The sequence below is a fragment of the Telopea speciosissima genome, chromosome 4 (genome assembly GCF_018873765.1).
Source record: "Telopea speciosissima isolate NSW1024214 ecotype Mountain lineage chromosome 4, Tspe_v1, whole genome shotgun sequence".
Lineage (NCBI taxonomy): Eukaryota > Viridiplantae > Streptophyta > Magnoliopsida > Proteales > Proteaceae > Telopea > Telopea speciosissima.
In genome coordinates, this window is record NC_057919.1 from 54,676,365 (window position 1) to 54,693,099 (window position 16,735).

The 16,735-nt window shown below is 42.1% G+C and overlaps 1 protein-coding gene and 1 long non-coding RNA gene across 2 annotated transcripts; one reads left to right on the forward strand and one right to left on the reverse strand.

The window, feature by feature from the left end:
• Nucleotides 1–12,605: 12,605 nt before the first annotated feature.
• On the reverse strand, nt 12,606–13,063 carry LOC122660578. Its single transcript, XR_006332715.1, has 2 exons — nt 12,937–13,063; nt 12,606–12,821 (listed from the first exon to the last, which is right to left on the reverse strand). It is a non-coding gene; the product is annotated as an uncharacterized LOC122660578 (long non-coding RNA).
• A 663-nt stretch (nt 13,064–13,726) lies between these two features.
• On the forward strand, nt 13,727–14,095 carry LOC122659423 (protein FAR1-RELATED SEQUENCE 5-like). Its single transcript, XM_043854536.1, has one exon. The coding sequence runs from the start codon at nt 13,727–13,729 to the stop codon at nt 14,093–14,095; it is 369 nt and encodes a 122-aa protein (XP_043710471.1).
• The last annotated feature ends 2,640 nt before the right edge of the window (nt 14,096–16,735 follow it).

Sequence of the window (16,735 nt, forward strand, 5' to 3'; positions counted from 1 at the left end):
GACCGATCCTCATAAGTCGGCAACATCGAAGGCATAAGATCGACCCTCATAGGTCGGCAACATCGAAGGCATAAGACCGACCCTCATCGGTCGGCAACATCAAAGATAGACACTCATAGGTCGACAGCATCAAAGACCGACCCACATAGGTCGGTAGCATCAAAGGTATAAGACTGACCTTCATAGGTCGGCAGCATCAAAGACCGATCCTTATAGGTTGACAACATCAAAGGCATAAGATCGACCCCTCATAGGTTGGCAACATCAAAGACCGACCCTCATAGGTCGGCAGCATCAGAGGCATATGACTGAACCTCATAGGTTGGCAGCAACAAAGTCATAGGACTGATCCTTATAGGTCTGCAGCGTCTCAGCAACAAAGTCATAAGATCGAACCTCATAGGTCGACAACAACAAGGTCATAAGACCAATCCTCATAGGTCGGCAGCGTCTCAGCAACAAAATTGTAAGACCGACTCTCATAGGTTGGCAACAACAAGGTCATAAGACCGACCCTCATAGGTCGGCACAAACTAAGGGGTTATGTTCTCCCTAAGCTAAAAGAAGAAATGTCTAAGGCACAAGGGTCAGCCCAAATTGGTCGGTGTTAATCAAGGGGTTGTGCCCTCCTTCAGCTTAAGATGGTCGATTGTGAGCCGTTAAGGGGTCGGACCTCCCACTATTCCACACTCAGAAATGAAATGCTTAAATAACAACCTGACACGAAGTACCTAAAATAAAAAGTTTCATTAATGAAAGCTAACAAGTCAACAGAAGTACAAGAAAAAGCCTCGAGCAGGCGAGGCAATGCATACAAAAAAGAAAGAAAAGAAAAATTTTAGACGGTTGGCGGGTCCTTGGAAGCAGAGTTGGTGGGGGGATCAGTCAGCTCGGTGACCTGGTTGACCTCCATGCCCTCCTTAGTATTATGACCCTCAACAAGGGTGGTGGCATCCATACAGAATGCTCCCCCGTGACTAGAAGGGTCAACCTTGGTTGAGCCCTAACTGATTGGCCATATCGAAGTCATACTCACCAAGGTCTACCAAGTCTTGATGAGTGGGAGGCAATTGAAGAGCCATAAAAACTACCGTAAATCCTCCTCAGTATTATGACCCTCAACAAGGGTGGTGGCATCTGTACAGAAAGCTCGCCCATGCCTAAAAGGATCCACCTTGGTCGAGCCCTAACTGATCGACCATATTGAAGTCATACTCACCAAGGTCTATAAGGCCTTGATGAGTGGGGGGCAAGTTATGAGCCATAAAAACTACCACTAATCAGAGAACCCAAGGCCAAATAGAAGAACCCGGTCGGACCGAAACTTGCATCCTCCAAGAAGGGTCAGACTGGATAGATGAAGGAGCACATGTGGCTGAGGGATGAAGATGACCCATATAAGGTCGGCTCATCTAGGGTCAGCCGAGACCAATCGTTGATGGCCCTTCGCACTCGGACGGTGGGTCATCACCTGGTAAGCTCGGCTGCTAGGATGAGTCATCTAGGGTCGGCTCATCTAGGGACAACTCAGGCGAAGGGTCAGACATCTACACCAAGATTGAATGGTTGGAATCTCCACTGAGCCATAAAACCAAAGTGATAACTATAACCCGAGCAAACCACGGGGCCACGTGAGTGCATCCCAACATTCTTGAGATAAGGTGAGTAAGTCGGATTCGGCCGTTATTCATAGACAGAATCGTATCACACTCAAATAAGGACTCTTACCAAACGAAGAGTCCTCTCCCAACTACAGCTCCACCAAGAGATCCCCTACCTAAAGTGGACTCCTTCCATACGAGGACTCTCCCCATAACCGCCTGAGATTGCCCTATAAATACCCAGGTATAAAACTTAAACGGGGCTCACTTTTCACTACATTGAACTGCTGTTAAAACGGAGACCTAACTTAGGCATCAGTGAGTCCTCGGCTGGAGCCACACCGGCTCTCCTTTGCTGAACCGATTTTGTGCAGGTTCATCCACAAGCAGATCGGGTGGAGGTTTCCTGACGCAATAAATATCAATAAATGATGTTCTACATTGGCCCGAAGACTTGGAATTAGTTTCAAAACTTAAGGACTTAGGCACAAGTCACCCAAACTAGACTAATTGTTATAAGGGAAATTTTCACTTACCTCCCCTGAGGTATCACATAATTATAAAAGTACTCCTCAGTTTTGGGAAATTTTGCGTGGTCCCCTGAGTTCTTAAAAGTTAACACATGCCCTATTCTGTTAGTTTAGGACTGACAGGGTTAAAATAAAGGGGTAAAGTGATAAAAATGCCCTTGCAAGAAAAAAAAAACCTGCAACTCATCTTCCCCAAAATGTTCAGGGTTTGAGAAAAGGGAAGATGAGTTGCAGGTATCCCTTGAGGTATCACGTAATTACAAGATTCAACTTGAAAGAGAGGCAAGAAGAGGGAAAGTGACGGTTGGGTTTGTCGATCGGATTCTTCTTCAATCTCAGATGGGGGCTCTTGTCTCTAACTGTCTTTTTGTGCTTTAGTCTCCTCTTTTCCTCTTTCATGGCCGTCGAGACTATGTATGAGATACTGGAATCCAACGATTTCCCGGTGGGTCTCCTCCCCAAGGGGGTTTTAGGTTACAATTTGGACACTAGTACCGGCAAATTCTCTAGTTACATGAATGAAACTTATACCTTCAAACTTGAGAAATCCTACAAACTGAAATACAATCCACCATTGAAGTCTACATCATCACAGACAGGATCTTGAAACTGTTGGGTATCAGTGTGAAAGTGTATTGATTCTTGATCAACATCATTGAGGTTACTCTGAGTGACAACGAATTAGACTTCTCTGTGGGTATCGCTTCTGTTGATTTCCCCGTTAAAAACTTCGACGAGTCTCCAGAGTGTGGATGTGGCTTTGATTGCGATGATGCACAAGTTCAGAGAATCAAAATGGGCCCTTTTGTCTCTTCTTTCTTGAGACGTTTACTTGAACTTGAGGTACTAATGCTGAAATTTATCTTGTTTCTTTATTTTGAAGCCTAATTGAACGACACTTGCTTATCCTCTTCAATTCGGTTTGTTTTAGTTTAACATGTTTGCTTCTTTTCTAGTTTTTATGGATTTCTCTTGTCTAATTTTTTGCTTGGGGAGGGATGCATTTAGATGGGTTGTTATATAAAATAAGATTCTCATGCTAGATCGTAGCATTATAATTCATTTTCTTAATATTGTAATTACAAAAATCAGCTTCTTTACCAGATCGAATTCCAGGAAGGAGACCTGCAACTCATCTTCCCTTTTTTCAAACCCTAAACGATTTGGGGAAGATGAGTTACAAGTTTTTTTTTCCTTGCAAGGGCATTTTTGTCACTTTACCCCTTGATTTTAACACTGTTAGTCCTAAACTAATGGAATGGGGGCATGTGTTAACTTTTAAGAACCTCAGGGGGGTACACAAACTTTCCCAAAACTGAGGGGTATTTTTGTAATTATGTGATACCTTAGGGGAGGTACGTGAAAATTTCCCATGTTTTAATTTTAATTGAGAACTTCTCTTATAACCAAAAGCGGAACTTGTGGGTTTAGATTGGTATATTAGAGACTAGGCTTGTTGACCAACACAAGTTGGAGTCAACTCGCAAAGGTCGGAAAATTAGTTGTACACCCCATGTACTATTGCCCGATTGCTTAATACCCCCCATTTTTGAAAAACTTGCTTGAACACCCCCTGCGTTTTACGATTTCTTTCAAGTAGCCCCTGTCCATTAGTCAGTCACCGTTTAGTGATGATGTCATGGGTTAGAAAAATCCTAAATACCCAAACTATCCTTCAAGGCTAGTGAAGTGACCATTTTACCTTTCTTCTTCCTGCAACACAAAAACTAGCAGAGGTGGCTAATATTGAGATACATGCATCCCTGTTAAATAGGAAAAAATGGAGGTTTTTAATAAATTGGTGAGTCTAGAAAGCATGACCGTGGAGATCAGAGGAAATATTGGAGAAATGGCTATGGAGGAGAATCGCAGGGAGGGCTTAGAAATTGAAACCCAACAACAACACAAGGCAACTCATTCGGTTGGTTTCAAGAAGTAAGTCTTCCACCAATTCAATTCTGTTGGGTTATGGTGAGTTCATCTTTCTTGTTTCAACTTTAAAAAATTCCCAATTCCACGAGTTGCCCTCTCTGAAACACTACAACTCAGATTTGAATCAGATACCTACTTCCTTGTTCAATAGCCTTTTTGCTCCTCGAAACACCTTTATCAGTTTCTCCCCCTTTCAGGGCCATAAAGCTGAGAAGAAGGGAGTTAGGATTGAGGGTTGGTAAAGGTAACGAAGACTGTGAGGATCCGTTCTGCAGGCGCGTCGGCGTATGGAGGGGTAGGTTTGTTATGCTCCTCGGTTGAGAGAGAAGGAATGCGTCTTCTTGAGATTATAATTATCAGGGGATGGGGGTCATACAATAATATGTAGCATTTATGATTGAGTGAATATCCTATAAGAATGCATGGTTTGGATCTATAAACGAATTTGTGATGAGCATATGGTCGTAACCAAGGAAAGCACAAGCAGCCAAATGTTTTGAGGAAGTGATAATCGAGATCAAATTTAAAGAGGCATTGTAGGGGACTTTGATTATTGATTAGAGATGGTATACGATTAAGAAGATAAACAACTATTAGAAAGGCATAGGACCAGTAGGGAGGTGAATGATTTGCATGAAAGAGGAGAGGCAACAGACTCAACAATGTGGTGATTGCTTCGCTCGGCTGCACCATTCTGTTCTTGAGTGTGCAAACAAAAAAACTGATGGGAAATACCATTAGCACTAAGAAGTGGGTCTAACTTTTGAAATCCCCCCGCCCCATCAGTTTGGATGCATTTCATGATGCAAGAAAAAAAAATTCAACAAGAATTCTGAAATGAGTAAAAATTAAGTGGACTTCAGGTTTTTTGGCCATGGGATATAACCAACAATATTTTCTAAACTCATCAACAAAAAGTATATAAAATCTACAACCAACAATTGAATCTAAAGGGGTTGGACCCCAAACCTCACAATGCTACAATTCTAATGGAGTAGAACATATTGAAGAAGACAGATTGAACAGAAGTCTATGACTCTTGGAGCACTGGCAGGCACTACAAGTTTTTAACTGGAAAAATGAAGTTGGGAGATCAAAAAACAAGATGAGTTTCCGAACCATCCTGAAGGAGGGATGTCCAAGGTGGCAATGCTAGTCGGCTAGGGGCGCTTGAACAACCGAGGATTCTGTAGTGCCATTAGTGGAGGATGGAAGAGAGGTGCGGATTTCCTCCTCTCCATTTCTCGATCGGTTATTTCTTATTATTTCCACCCTGAGAGTGCAACAAGTGGCACTCCCAAATCCATTGGTCCAACTTTGTGTCTTCTCGTCCGTTTCTGTGAACGTAGCACCACTGTGACCATTTATTCTGACGGAAACAAACTATATGCTATGGCATGCATAATTTCCCCCACTCCTTCGTGGCTATTACTTTCTTGGCTATGTCGACGACACATTTCTGTGATCTTCCGGCAGCTCTGCAACTTCTAGCATCTCTAATGCTTCCAACGCAATGTATCTCGGTGTTGAAGCCTAGGATCATCAAGACCAACTGATATTAAGTTGGATTATTTTCTCCTTGATAGAACTTGATAATATTTCATTAACCTTAATTCTCTCTACAATAATAGTAGAGATTATATACAAGAGATTACACTTGATCTTATGAGATCCTAGAGAATAATATACAAAAGGAAACTAGGGATTACATAAGATATTGCCACATGTGATAATGCTGAGAATGGTAAATCTTCATATCCAAGGAATTGCATATGTGATAATGGAGAGAATGGTAACTGCATGGTAGGTGGAGAGAAAATAGGGAGAGAGAAGATCTCTCGGTTGATACACCCCCTCAAGGTGGGGATTTGTTTGGCCGAATTCGCAGCTTGTCATGGAGAAAATTGAATTGAGCGGTGTTAAGTGCTTTAGTGAATACATCAGAGATCTGATCGTTGGTTGAGATGAACTGGACCTGTAGTTCACTGGCAGCGACTTTGTCACGGACAAAGTGAAAGTCAATCTCCACGTGCTTTGTGCGAGCATGGAAGATAGGATTCACCGATAAGTAGGTGGCCCCAATGTTGTCGCACCAGAGGATGGGAGCCGATGTAACAGGGATTCCAAGTTCACCAAATAAGGAATGTAGCCAAGTTAGCTCGGCACACGCATTAGCCACGGCCTTGTACTCAGATTCGGTTAAGGACCGGGCCACGGTCTTCTATTTCTTCGAGGTCTAAGAGATCAAATTGGGACCCATATAAATAGCATAACCGCCCGTTGATTTCCTATCAGAGCTGTCATCGGCCCAGTCAGCATCAAAGAATGCCTGTAATTGGATACTACTGGATTTAGTAAAAAAAAGGCCATGATATTGAATGCCCTTGAGATACCGTAAGATACGTTTCACCATAGTCCAGTGGTCCTCAGAAGGAGCGTGCAGATTTTGGCAAACCCGATTGACAGAGAAAGAGACATCGGGGCACGTGAGTGTGATAAACTATAGAGGGCCAACGATCAACCGATATAAAGTGGGGTCGGTCATGAGAGCACCCCTTGAAGCAGATGCCAAGGGTGTGGTGGCCATGGGAGTGGATACAGGTTTGCAATCTGTGATGCTAGCACGCTGTAATAGATCAGATATATACCGGGACTGTGATAGTAAGACTCCACCCGATTGATATATAGTCTCGACACCAAGGAAGAAGCTGAGAGGGCCAAGATCCTTGATTGAGAATTCCGTGGCAAGCTTAGAGAGAAGATCCATTACATGTGTGCCCTGGTTACCTGTAACCAAAATGTCATCAACATAAACCAGGACATAAGTGGTAGTGGCCCCGTGCATATAAATAAATAGGGAAGGATCGGTTTGGGAAGTCCAAAAACCAGAGGAGACAAGGAACTCCGATATCCTATGGAACTAAGCCCGTGGGGAGTGTTTAAGCCCATAAAGGGATTTGTGAAGGCGACACACATGATTGGGGAGGGTCACATCAGTGAAACCCTGTGGTTGAGATATGTAAACCACTTCATCAAGAACACCATGTAAAAAAGCATTCTCAATGTCCAATTGTCGGACCGACCATCCATTAGAAACCGCTAGGGATAAAACGGTGCGAATGGTGGTCGGTTTGATGACAGGGCTAAAGGTTTCATTGTAATCCAACCTAGGTTGTTGATGGAAGCCCTTTGCCACAAGACAGGCTTTATGTCACTCAATCGAGCCATCAGCCTTGCGTTTGACCCTATAGACCCATTTACAGCCAACTAAATTCATGGATGCCTGATAGGGTACAAGTGACCAAGTACCATTGCGTAACGAAGCATTAAACTCATTAGCCATTGCCTGACGCCAGTGAGGAAATTTATTTGCATGTGAAAAGAAGGTGGGCTCAATGGTGCGATCAACGGTGGTAGGTGTGGTGTAGAGGGCGTTGGGTTGGGGTCGGCATAGAGCTCAAGAAGGGATCAAGTTTTTATAGGAGGGCTTGGGGGGATTCCAAGGGAGCCGTGGGGGAAGTGGTAGGGTTAGGTGATTGGAGAAGGGGTGGTGGGGGAAGGTCGTGGTTGGGAGGTGGGGGTATGGGAATTATTGGGCTGGCAATGTTGGGTGCCATGGCCCAAGGGATAGGGGCGGTTGTAGGGGAGGGGGGAGATGCTTGTTGAGAAAATGGGAGTACATCCTGATCAAAGTGGACATGGAGGGAGATGTAGATGCAATGGGTGAGGAGATCCATACAATGGTAACCCACATGTGATGGACTATATCCTAGAAAAACACAAGGAGAAGATCTAGGGTCCATCTTATGGGCATGGTAAGGTTTAAGCCAAGGGAAACAAAGGCAACCAAAGACACGGAGGAAAGAGTAGTCAAGGGCATGTTGGGTCACCAGTTGGTAGGGAGAAACATTCCCAATAACAGGAGAGGGCATACAGTTGATTAAGTAAATCGCAGTCTCAAATGCAAAATCCCAATAAATAGGAGGAACAGATCCATGAGAGAGGAGGGTGAGGCTAGTTTCGGCAATATGCCAGTGGCGTCTTTCAACAGAGCTCTGCTGTTCATGAGTGTGCGGGTAGGAAACACGGTGTTGGATGCCATGGGTGAAAAAAAGAGAGGAGAGGTAACGGAATTCACTGCCCCAATCAGTTTGGATAGCCTTGATGGGACGTGAAAATTGTCTTTCCACCAAGGCTTTAAATTTAATGAAAGTAGGGAATACATCCGATTTTAATTTAAAGGGATAAAACCAAATGAACTTACTAAAATCATCAACAAAAATTAAAAAGTAACGGTGGCCTTCAGAAGAGGCAGTTGGATGAGGTCCCCATACATCACTAAAAATTAAATCTAAAGGAAAATACTACGAGAAGCAGTTGCAGGTAAAGATAAACGATGGGCCTTGCCCATTTGACAAGTAGAGCAACGGTGAGGAGTCCGTGGAAGATGCTGATCTGGAATGATGAGATGAAGAACACGATCATGTGGGTGTCCCAAACAACGGTGCCAACGATCATAGGAAGATGCAGATGCCAAGTTTGCAAAAGGAGGGGAGGCAGTGGACATGGTATATAAACCATCGTTACTGGGTCCGGAAAAGAGAGTCACCTTGGTGACCAGATCCTTCACAAGAAAAAAGGAGGAGTGAAACTCAAAATAAACATGGTTATCATGACAAAATTTTTGAACAGAAAGTAAAGAGCTAGTGAGGAGGGGACATGGAGAACATTAGAGAGCAAAAAAGAACGATTAGAAGAGGGAAGAGAGACATAACCAGTGTTTAAGATGGGTAGACCATTACCATTACCTACTTGTAGCTGATTGGTACCTATGTATGAATCATATGTAGAGAAGGATTGGAGATCAACTGTAGCATGGTGAGTGCCACCTGTGTCAGGAATCCAATGGATAGGGACGTGGGGCTATTGTGGAGGGATGATGGAGGGGAGAGGGTTCTGGATGTACAGTTGAGGGTTATGGGTGTAATATGCGGTGGGATGGGGTGGTGGGCAAGGGTAATGGGGAGAGGGTGAAGGGGTAGGGAGAAATGGTGGTTGGTGATAGTTGTTGGAAGATTGTTGGCGGTAATAACATGAAGGTGCCTGATGGTTGGTGTGGCCACATATGGTGCAAGGTCTGTGTGCATAAGCATTGGACCATCCAAAACCACGACCATGATCGCGGCCTCTAGGGGTTGGCTGATGCGGCTGCAGATGGATCGATTGTTGCACAACGTGAGGTGATGAGAGATTCATGACTCATCAAGATCCCATGAAGTTTAGAGTAAGACAGTGGCACCTGGCGATACATCATTGTAGGAACAACAGATTGATACTCTTCACGAAGAGACCGAAAGATGTGAATATTGCAGTCCTCTATGGGGAGCGGCTTTCCGGCGGCAGCAAGTTCATCGGAAAGTTCCTTTGCTCGGTGGAGAAATTGAGAAATTGTTTCATCATGTTTATGCACCAAGTTTTGAATTGCAAAATTGAGGGCGAGCAGGCACGGGGTGTTGGGATTGCTAAAGGTTGCAGTGAGGGCATCCTAGATTTCTTTGCTGGTAAGACGACCAACAGCCAAGGGTAGAGCATCCTTGTCGAGAGAGGTGATAAGGAGACTCATGAGGGCGGCATCTTGAACACGCCATTCCGCTGCTTTCTCGGGATCATCGGAGCATGATTTATCACCAGTAACATAGTCATAGATGCGTTGTCTAATCAGGTAAGGAACAACCTGCTTTTTCCAATAGATGTAATTGGTGGAGTTCAACTTGATAGAGAGAAAATGATGGGCACCCGAACCGGGTGTTGGAGGTGCAGTAGAGGTTGGGGGAGGGGCGGTGGAGCTTACATTGGGGCTGCTTTGATTGGCCATGATGTCCACTCGTTGTAGGTGGGAAAAAATGAGAATTAGTTAGGGAAGGGAAGCTCGTTGGAGCATATGGCTCTGATTACCATGATAGAACTTGATAATATTTCATTGACCTTAATTCTCTCTACAATAATAGTAGAGATTATATACAAGAGATTACACTTGATCTTATGAGATCCTAGAGGATAATATACAAAAGGAAACTAGGGATTACATAAGATATTTCCACATGTGATAATGCTGAGAATGGTAAGTCTTCATATCCAAGAAATTGCACATGTGATAATGGAGAGAATGGTCACTGCATGGTATGTGGAGAGAAAATAGGGAGAGAGAAGATCTCTCGGTTGATACTCCTTATCAGAATCTACTCTTTCACATGTCATTAGTGCTTCAACCTCTGCAGAAGCATGGAACACTTTAGTCCATACCTTCACCCCTTCTTCATGAACGAGGGTCATGGATCTGAAAGATCGGTTGTTCCGCCTATGACGAGGTTCTGACATCACAGACTACTTATTTCCGTTCCCTCACAAACACATTGGCTGCATTTGATCAACCAATCGACGATGAAGACCTCGTGCCCACTGTTCTTCATTGTTTGGGTTCTGAGTACTGTGACTACGCCACCTCCATTCGTCTCTGACCTACTTCTATCACGTTTGTTGAATTGACTGGCCTTTTACTCAGCCATGAAAGTTTTTACAGTAAACTAATGAGTTTCCTGTCTCTACCGAAAATATGGCTTCTGCTACCTATGGGAACTCATTTCAATGCTCAAACTCTTCATCTCAAAACAATCGACGCTCCTCTCATGGATCTTGTGGCTATCGCAACGTTCATCGTAACTTTCGTTATTCTTCAGAACTATTGTTCACCTTCAGGTGCTCAACATGGCTATCGACCTGTTCAGGCTCCGTATAATCAGCATGGTTATCGATCTTCTGGATCTCCACCACCTCAATAGGATTATCGTTCTGACAACAAAGACTCTGCTTCTCACCAAGGATCTCCCATTACACATTTTCTTGCTAACTACTAGATCTGTAACTAGGCCAGCCACCATGCTACTCATTGTCCACAACGGTTCAATCATGCATTTCTCCGTATCAATTTCCTTTCTCATCTTGAAATATTTCATACTCTTGATTACTAGACACAAGTTCTAATAATCATATAATTGCAGATATTAGTAATCTTCTCTGTTCTCCCTACAATGGCTCTGATCACAACTTCATTGGAAATGGCCAGGGCCTATCCCTTTCTAATATAGGTTTGTTTAGTATTAGTTCTACTACTACTTTCTATCTCCCTAACATACTTCACATTCCAAATATTCATCGTAATCTATTATATGTTAATCGTTTTGCCATTGATAATATTGTATTCTTTGAATTTCATCCATCCTAGTTTTTTTTATTAAGGATCAATGACCAAAACGAGTTCTCTACCATCCCCAGAGTAATAATGGCCTGTATAGGATGGGATTTTCCTCCCCTCCATTTCTCGATTGGTTATTTCTTATTATTTCCACCCTGAGAGTTCGACAAGTGGGACTCCCAAATCCAATGGTCCACATTTGAAACCCTCAAATTAACTAAGAGTTAACCCCAGTTGGTGTAACCCAGAGACTAACCAGAGTTGGTAACCAAACCCAACCTTAAACCGTGGTTAACCCAAATTCAAACTCAATCACCCCATCTCATTCTCTCTCTCCTATTTTCCTCATTCACACTATCCCTCAACCCTAACGGAGCACTCTTACGTCTCTGCATTTTTTAGGCGACGGCGCACCTCATTTTGCCGCTGAAACTTCAGGGGATGAAACACTTGTACACCTCTGCATTTTTAGGCGACGGCGCACCCTCATCTTGCCTTTGCAATTCAGGCGACGGAGCACTCTTACGCACCTGTGTTTTCAGGCGATGATGCACCCCCTTCTTGCTGCGGCAACTTCAGGAGATGGAGCACTCTTACGCATCTGAGTTTTCAGGTGACGGCGTACCCTCATCTTGCCGCTGCAACTTCAGGCAACTTTGCACTCTTATGCTGCCTTTTCAGGTGACGGCGCACCCTCATCTTGCCGCTGCAACTTCAGGCGATAGAGCACTCTTAAGCATTTACGTTTTTAGGCGACGGCGTACCCTAATCTTGCCACTGCAACTTCAGGCAACTTCACACTCTTACACCTCTGCGTTTTCAGGCGATGAAGCACCCTCATACTGCCGCTGCAACTTCAGGCAATAGAGCACTCTTACTAATCTATGTTTTCAGGTATCCGCGCACCCTCATCTTGCCGCTGCAACTTCAAGTAACTTCCTCTGCCAAATCCTTTTCCCCTAAATTTTTTTAATTAAAAGAAATCGTAGGAGTGCGAAGTTCTTCTCACTCTTTTTGCGACCAACAACAATATTATAAGTAATATTATGAGGGCTGTGAATATCAATCCCAAGTCTGAACCCAAACAAATCGTGAATACCAAAAAAATAAGAATTCAACTATTTAAATGCAGAGCCAATTTAATTAAACCATTGAATTTTTATCATAACCACGAGCATTAACTGAAAAGAAAAAAAGTTGCGGAGAGGTCAAGACTACATTTTACCCTATACATCTTTGAACTCAATGCTCTCCAATTCTGTACTCCTAACGGAAGAAGACCATGTTTACCTTCTTCACCAATGCATTTGTAGAACAAGCGACATTAGCCTGCCTACAGAACAAATGCAGGTGGGAAGCCAATTCATTTTCCTCTATAAGTTTCATAAATACTGCCACCTGATGGAAGTTTAATGGAGAAGCCTTTGCAGCTACCCAATGTGGAGGTTGGGGAATGCCAATATGCTCTTCCCAGTACTGTGAGAAGGAATTTTTAGCTTGAGAACCCTGCAATGTCATGGGGAAAATATAACAATTAAATGAAAAAAATAAACCAAGGATAGACAATAACCATGTTGAAATGAATGGATAATTAAAAAAAAAAAAAAAATTTTTCCCTTACCATAAGGTTTGCTACTATCAGAAGTCCAAGCAATAGAATAGAATGTGTCATGGTGGAATTGAAACAGATAATGGAATGAGTTCGGACTTTGCATTTGTGGGAATGAGTTTGTTGTGTGGAGTGGGTGTTTAAATTTATACAGAGGGAAAATTTTATAATACCATAAATAGAAAGGGGTATTTTTTTTTGTAGTCCCCCTAAAGCCTAAACAGGTAAACATATTCTGTAATTTACCTATTTCCCCCTGTGAAAAAGTGAAATAAATTTCTTTTTATTGCTACTATTAAACCAAACTCGCAATTTCCATTCAGCCTTCAAATTTTTTGTTATGTGTGTCTTGAATTTTTGTATCTGTTTCAAAGTTTGCCCCACTCCTGACATAGAGCTGCATCTGCTTCATCTAATGGTTAATGCAGAATTCACTGATTTTTTTTTCATTGCTTCATCTGTAGAAAATTCATTGCTTCATTTAATGAAATAACTAATATTTATTCATGCATTATTCCTCCATTGATTTAGAAAAATGATCTTAGTTGGACCCCCTCAAATCTGATTTTTCATCTATAATAGATGCATATGAAATTTATCTCGTTTCAGAGGATTTTAGAGGGTTTCAGAGGTTCCAGTTCTAATTGGTTAACAATACATTTTCCTCTATGAATTAAATTAAAAACTCTGTTTTCATTAGCACTATGTTGTAAGATTAAATTTATATTTGTTATGCCTAATTTTTTTTAAGCTAAATGTGTTGTCACTATTTAGTGATTGATTTGAGAGACTGTGTAGGGATATGGATAATCCAATGGCTACACCAGATGAGAATAAGCCTCAGATCAACATGCATATTAATTCAGAGAGCGAGGCTTATGAATTCTATAATAGTTATGGAGGAAGATTTGATTTTAGTGTCAGGAAAGAATTTGGAAATAAGAGCAAAAAAGACAAGACTACGATAACATCGAGGAGATTCACATGTAATAAACATGGCATTAGGAAAAAAGACATGCGTGATATTGACACTAATTGCCCTCGAGCAAAGATGAGAACAGATTGTCCTGCTCAAATGGGCATAACGCTTATGGAAATGGGAAATACCGATGCCATGATTTTGTTAAAGGCCATAATCACAAGCTTCATATACTATCTACCACGCACATGATGCGGTGACAATGGAATGTTTCGGAAATACATGGGCATGGAATTGACTTGGCCAAAGATTCTGGAATCAGACCTAAGGCCGCATTTGAGTACATGGATAAACAGGCAGGTGGAAGACAGAATTTTGGTTATACTCCAAAAGATCATCACAATTATCTCCGGTCTAAACGTCAGCGTGACTTAGGTTATGCTGAAGCGAGTAGTTTGTTACAGTATTCTACAGAACAATCTAGGTTAAACCCATCCTTTAGCTACGTTGTGCAGTTGGATATGGATGAGCTTATAACAAATATTTTTTAGGTTGATGCGAGAATGATAATAGATTATGCCTTGTTTGGTGATGTTGTTACCTTCGATACTACAGTTTGCACAAACAAGAAAAATAGGCCGTTTGGAATTTTTACTGGATTTAACCATCACAGAGAAGCCGTTGTATTTGGGGTAGCTCTTTTATACGATGAGACAGTGGAATCATTCAAATGGTTGTTTGAGGCATTCTTGGAAAGTCATGGGCAAAAGAAGCTTATAACCAATTTTACAGATCAAGATGTTGCAATGGCAAAGGCAATTTCAGAGGTGTTTCATGGGACATGGCATGGTTTGTGTACTTGACATTTAATGCAAAATACGATTAAATATCTAGACAACTTGATGAAGAATGGATCACGCTTTCTGTCAGATCTCAAAAAGTGTGTATATCAGTATGTTAAGGAAGTACAATTTTAGTCTGCATGGGAAGAATTACGGACTAAGTATGGCATTGAAAATAATTCATGGTTAAATTGTTTGTATGGACTTAAAAAGAATTGGACCAGATCTTATATAAATAATACATTTATAGGAGGTATGCGGAGTACACAACTGAGTGAAAGTATAAGTGCTGACTTGAAGGACTATACAAAATGTCACACCCCCATCCTAACAAGGGATAAAGTACAATAAAAGGGTATGACTGGGATGACACGAGTCATCCCACATTACTGCCAGGATCTCGATGTAGTGGCCAACTCACAGTCATAAACCAATATTAAATCATAGTAATATTAGAGTACGAAAGAAATACATTTACAATAAAAGCAAATGTAGATACAAGAGTGCGGAAGCGTTTACAATAACATAAACGTTTGAGTTTAAGTAATAGATAATTTAATACATTACATTTTTAACCCAAAATATTAACTGAAACTCAAGTAACAGTAGTGTTGTCAAGTTTACACAATGCAAATGATAAATAAAATAGGAAAAGATAAAGTTGTGCTCCAATGGCACAGTCCCCGAGTGTACGCTAGCAATCAAAGTCCTATGTCACCGACTCCGATCGGTTCACATCAAAATGAAGGAAGCACCATCAGACACCACCTGCATACAACTAAAAAGGGTTGTGCAACACGGGTAAGCTCCATTGAGCCCAATGAGGGGATGGGGAATGCACAAACATACAATTCACACATAGTCCATGATACATGTAAATATTAGTATATTTTTCACCTAGCAAACAATCTAAGTCCAGGTATATGCTCCTGTAACAACTCGGGAGACACCCTGGGTCACTTATATTATCGCCACAGTGAAACCTCTGTCGTTACTAGGGAACCTACGTTGGTTGAAGCCAAACCACCCAGTGGCAAACCCTGATGATCAGGAGTCATCCTTGAGCTGGCCTCTCTCCCCCACAGGCAAGGAGCCCTGACCACCCAACACCTAAACACCTATTGGTAAGGGTCATAGCATAGGGAAATAAGATCCTAACCACAGTTATACTACATGCAAATCCTATTATCTCGAGAGGTATTTCGGTGCATCAACGTCCCATTCCATCTAGCACCCAGGTATCAGCACGACACGACGCATACAGGCTAATATGATAAACAATAAGAGTTCATAAACCTTTTTGGGGTTCTGATACCGCTACACTCGACACCGTAACCCGATACAATAATGAAGCAATTCATATATCCACATTCGAATTAGTTCACAATTAAGATAAATAATGCAAATATGCAATATGCTTATTAATCATACAAGTAGCATGGTAAATGAATATTTAATAATAAGCAAACCCAAACAATCACCCAAAACCCACTCACATAGTTCGTGTATCGCTCGTAGTATTCGTTATCGATCGACGTGATACATGTTTCCCCGTAGTAGATTGGTAGCCTAAAAGTGCATGAACAATAATGTTATGAAGTGTAGGAAGGGTCTAGGAAGGGTCCCCAAGGTTTGAAATTCATAAAATAGCAAAAAAGTGCGAAAGGATTTTCAAACGTAACCTAGTCGTGTGGGTCCGTTCGTAAATCCGTTCGGGGAAAAATAGAGGTTCATCAAGTTATCATTTCCCAAACTCAACCCTTATGTATATTATTGTTTTAGGGTTTGGGGAGGTCATCATAGAGTTCATAAAGGTCACAATGACCTAATCTAAGCATTGGTCTTAGGGTTCGAGGATTGGATCCCTCTTGAATCCATAGTATAGAGTTAAGATCATGGGGCCTTAGGTCAGCAACTAGGGTTGCTCAAAGGAGGTCTTTAGGTCTATAAAGTGAGGGGGTAGAGTAAATTAGTGAAACTCATAATCCTCCCAAGCCGCACCTTGGGTTCCAAGTGGAACCCTTGGTTTTAAGTCATCGGGGTAAATAGA

What these genes read in the sequence shown, in the direction of transcription:
- LOC122659423 (XM_043854536.1), top strand. Translation starts at nt 13,727, where the DNA reads ATGGATAATCCAATGGCTACACCAGATGAGAATAAGCCTCAGATCAAC.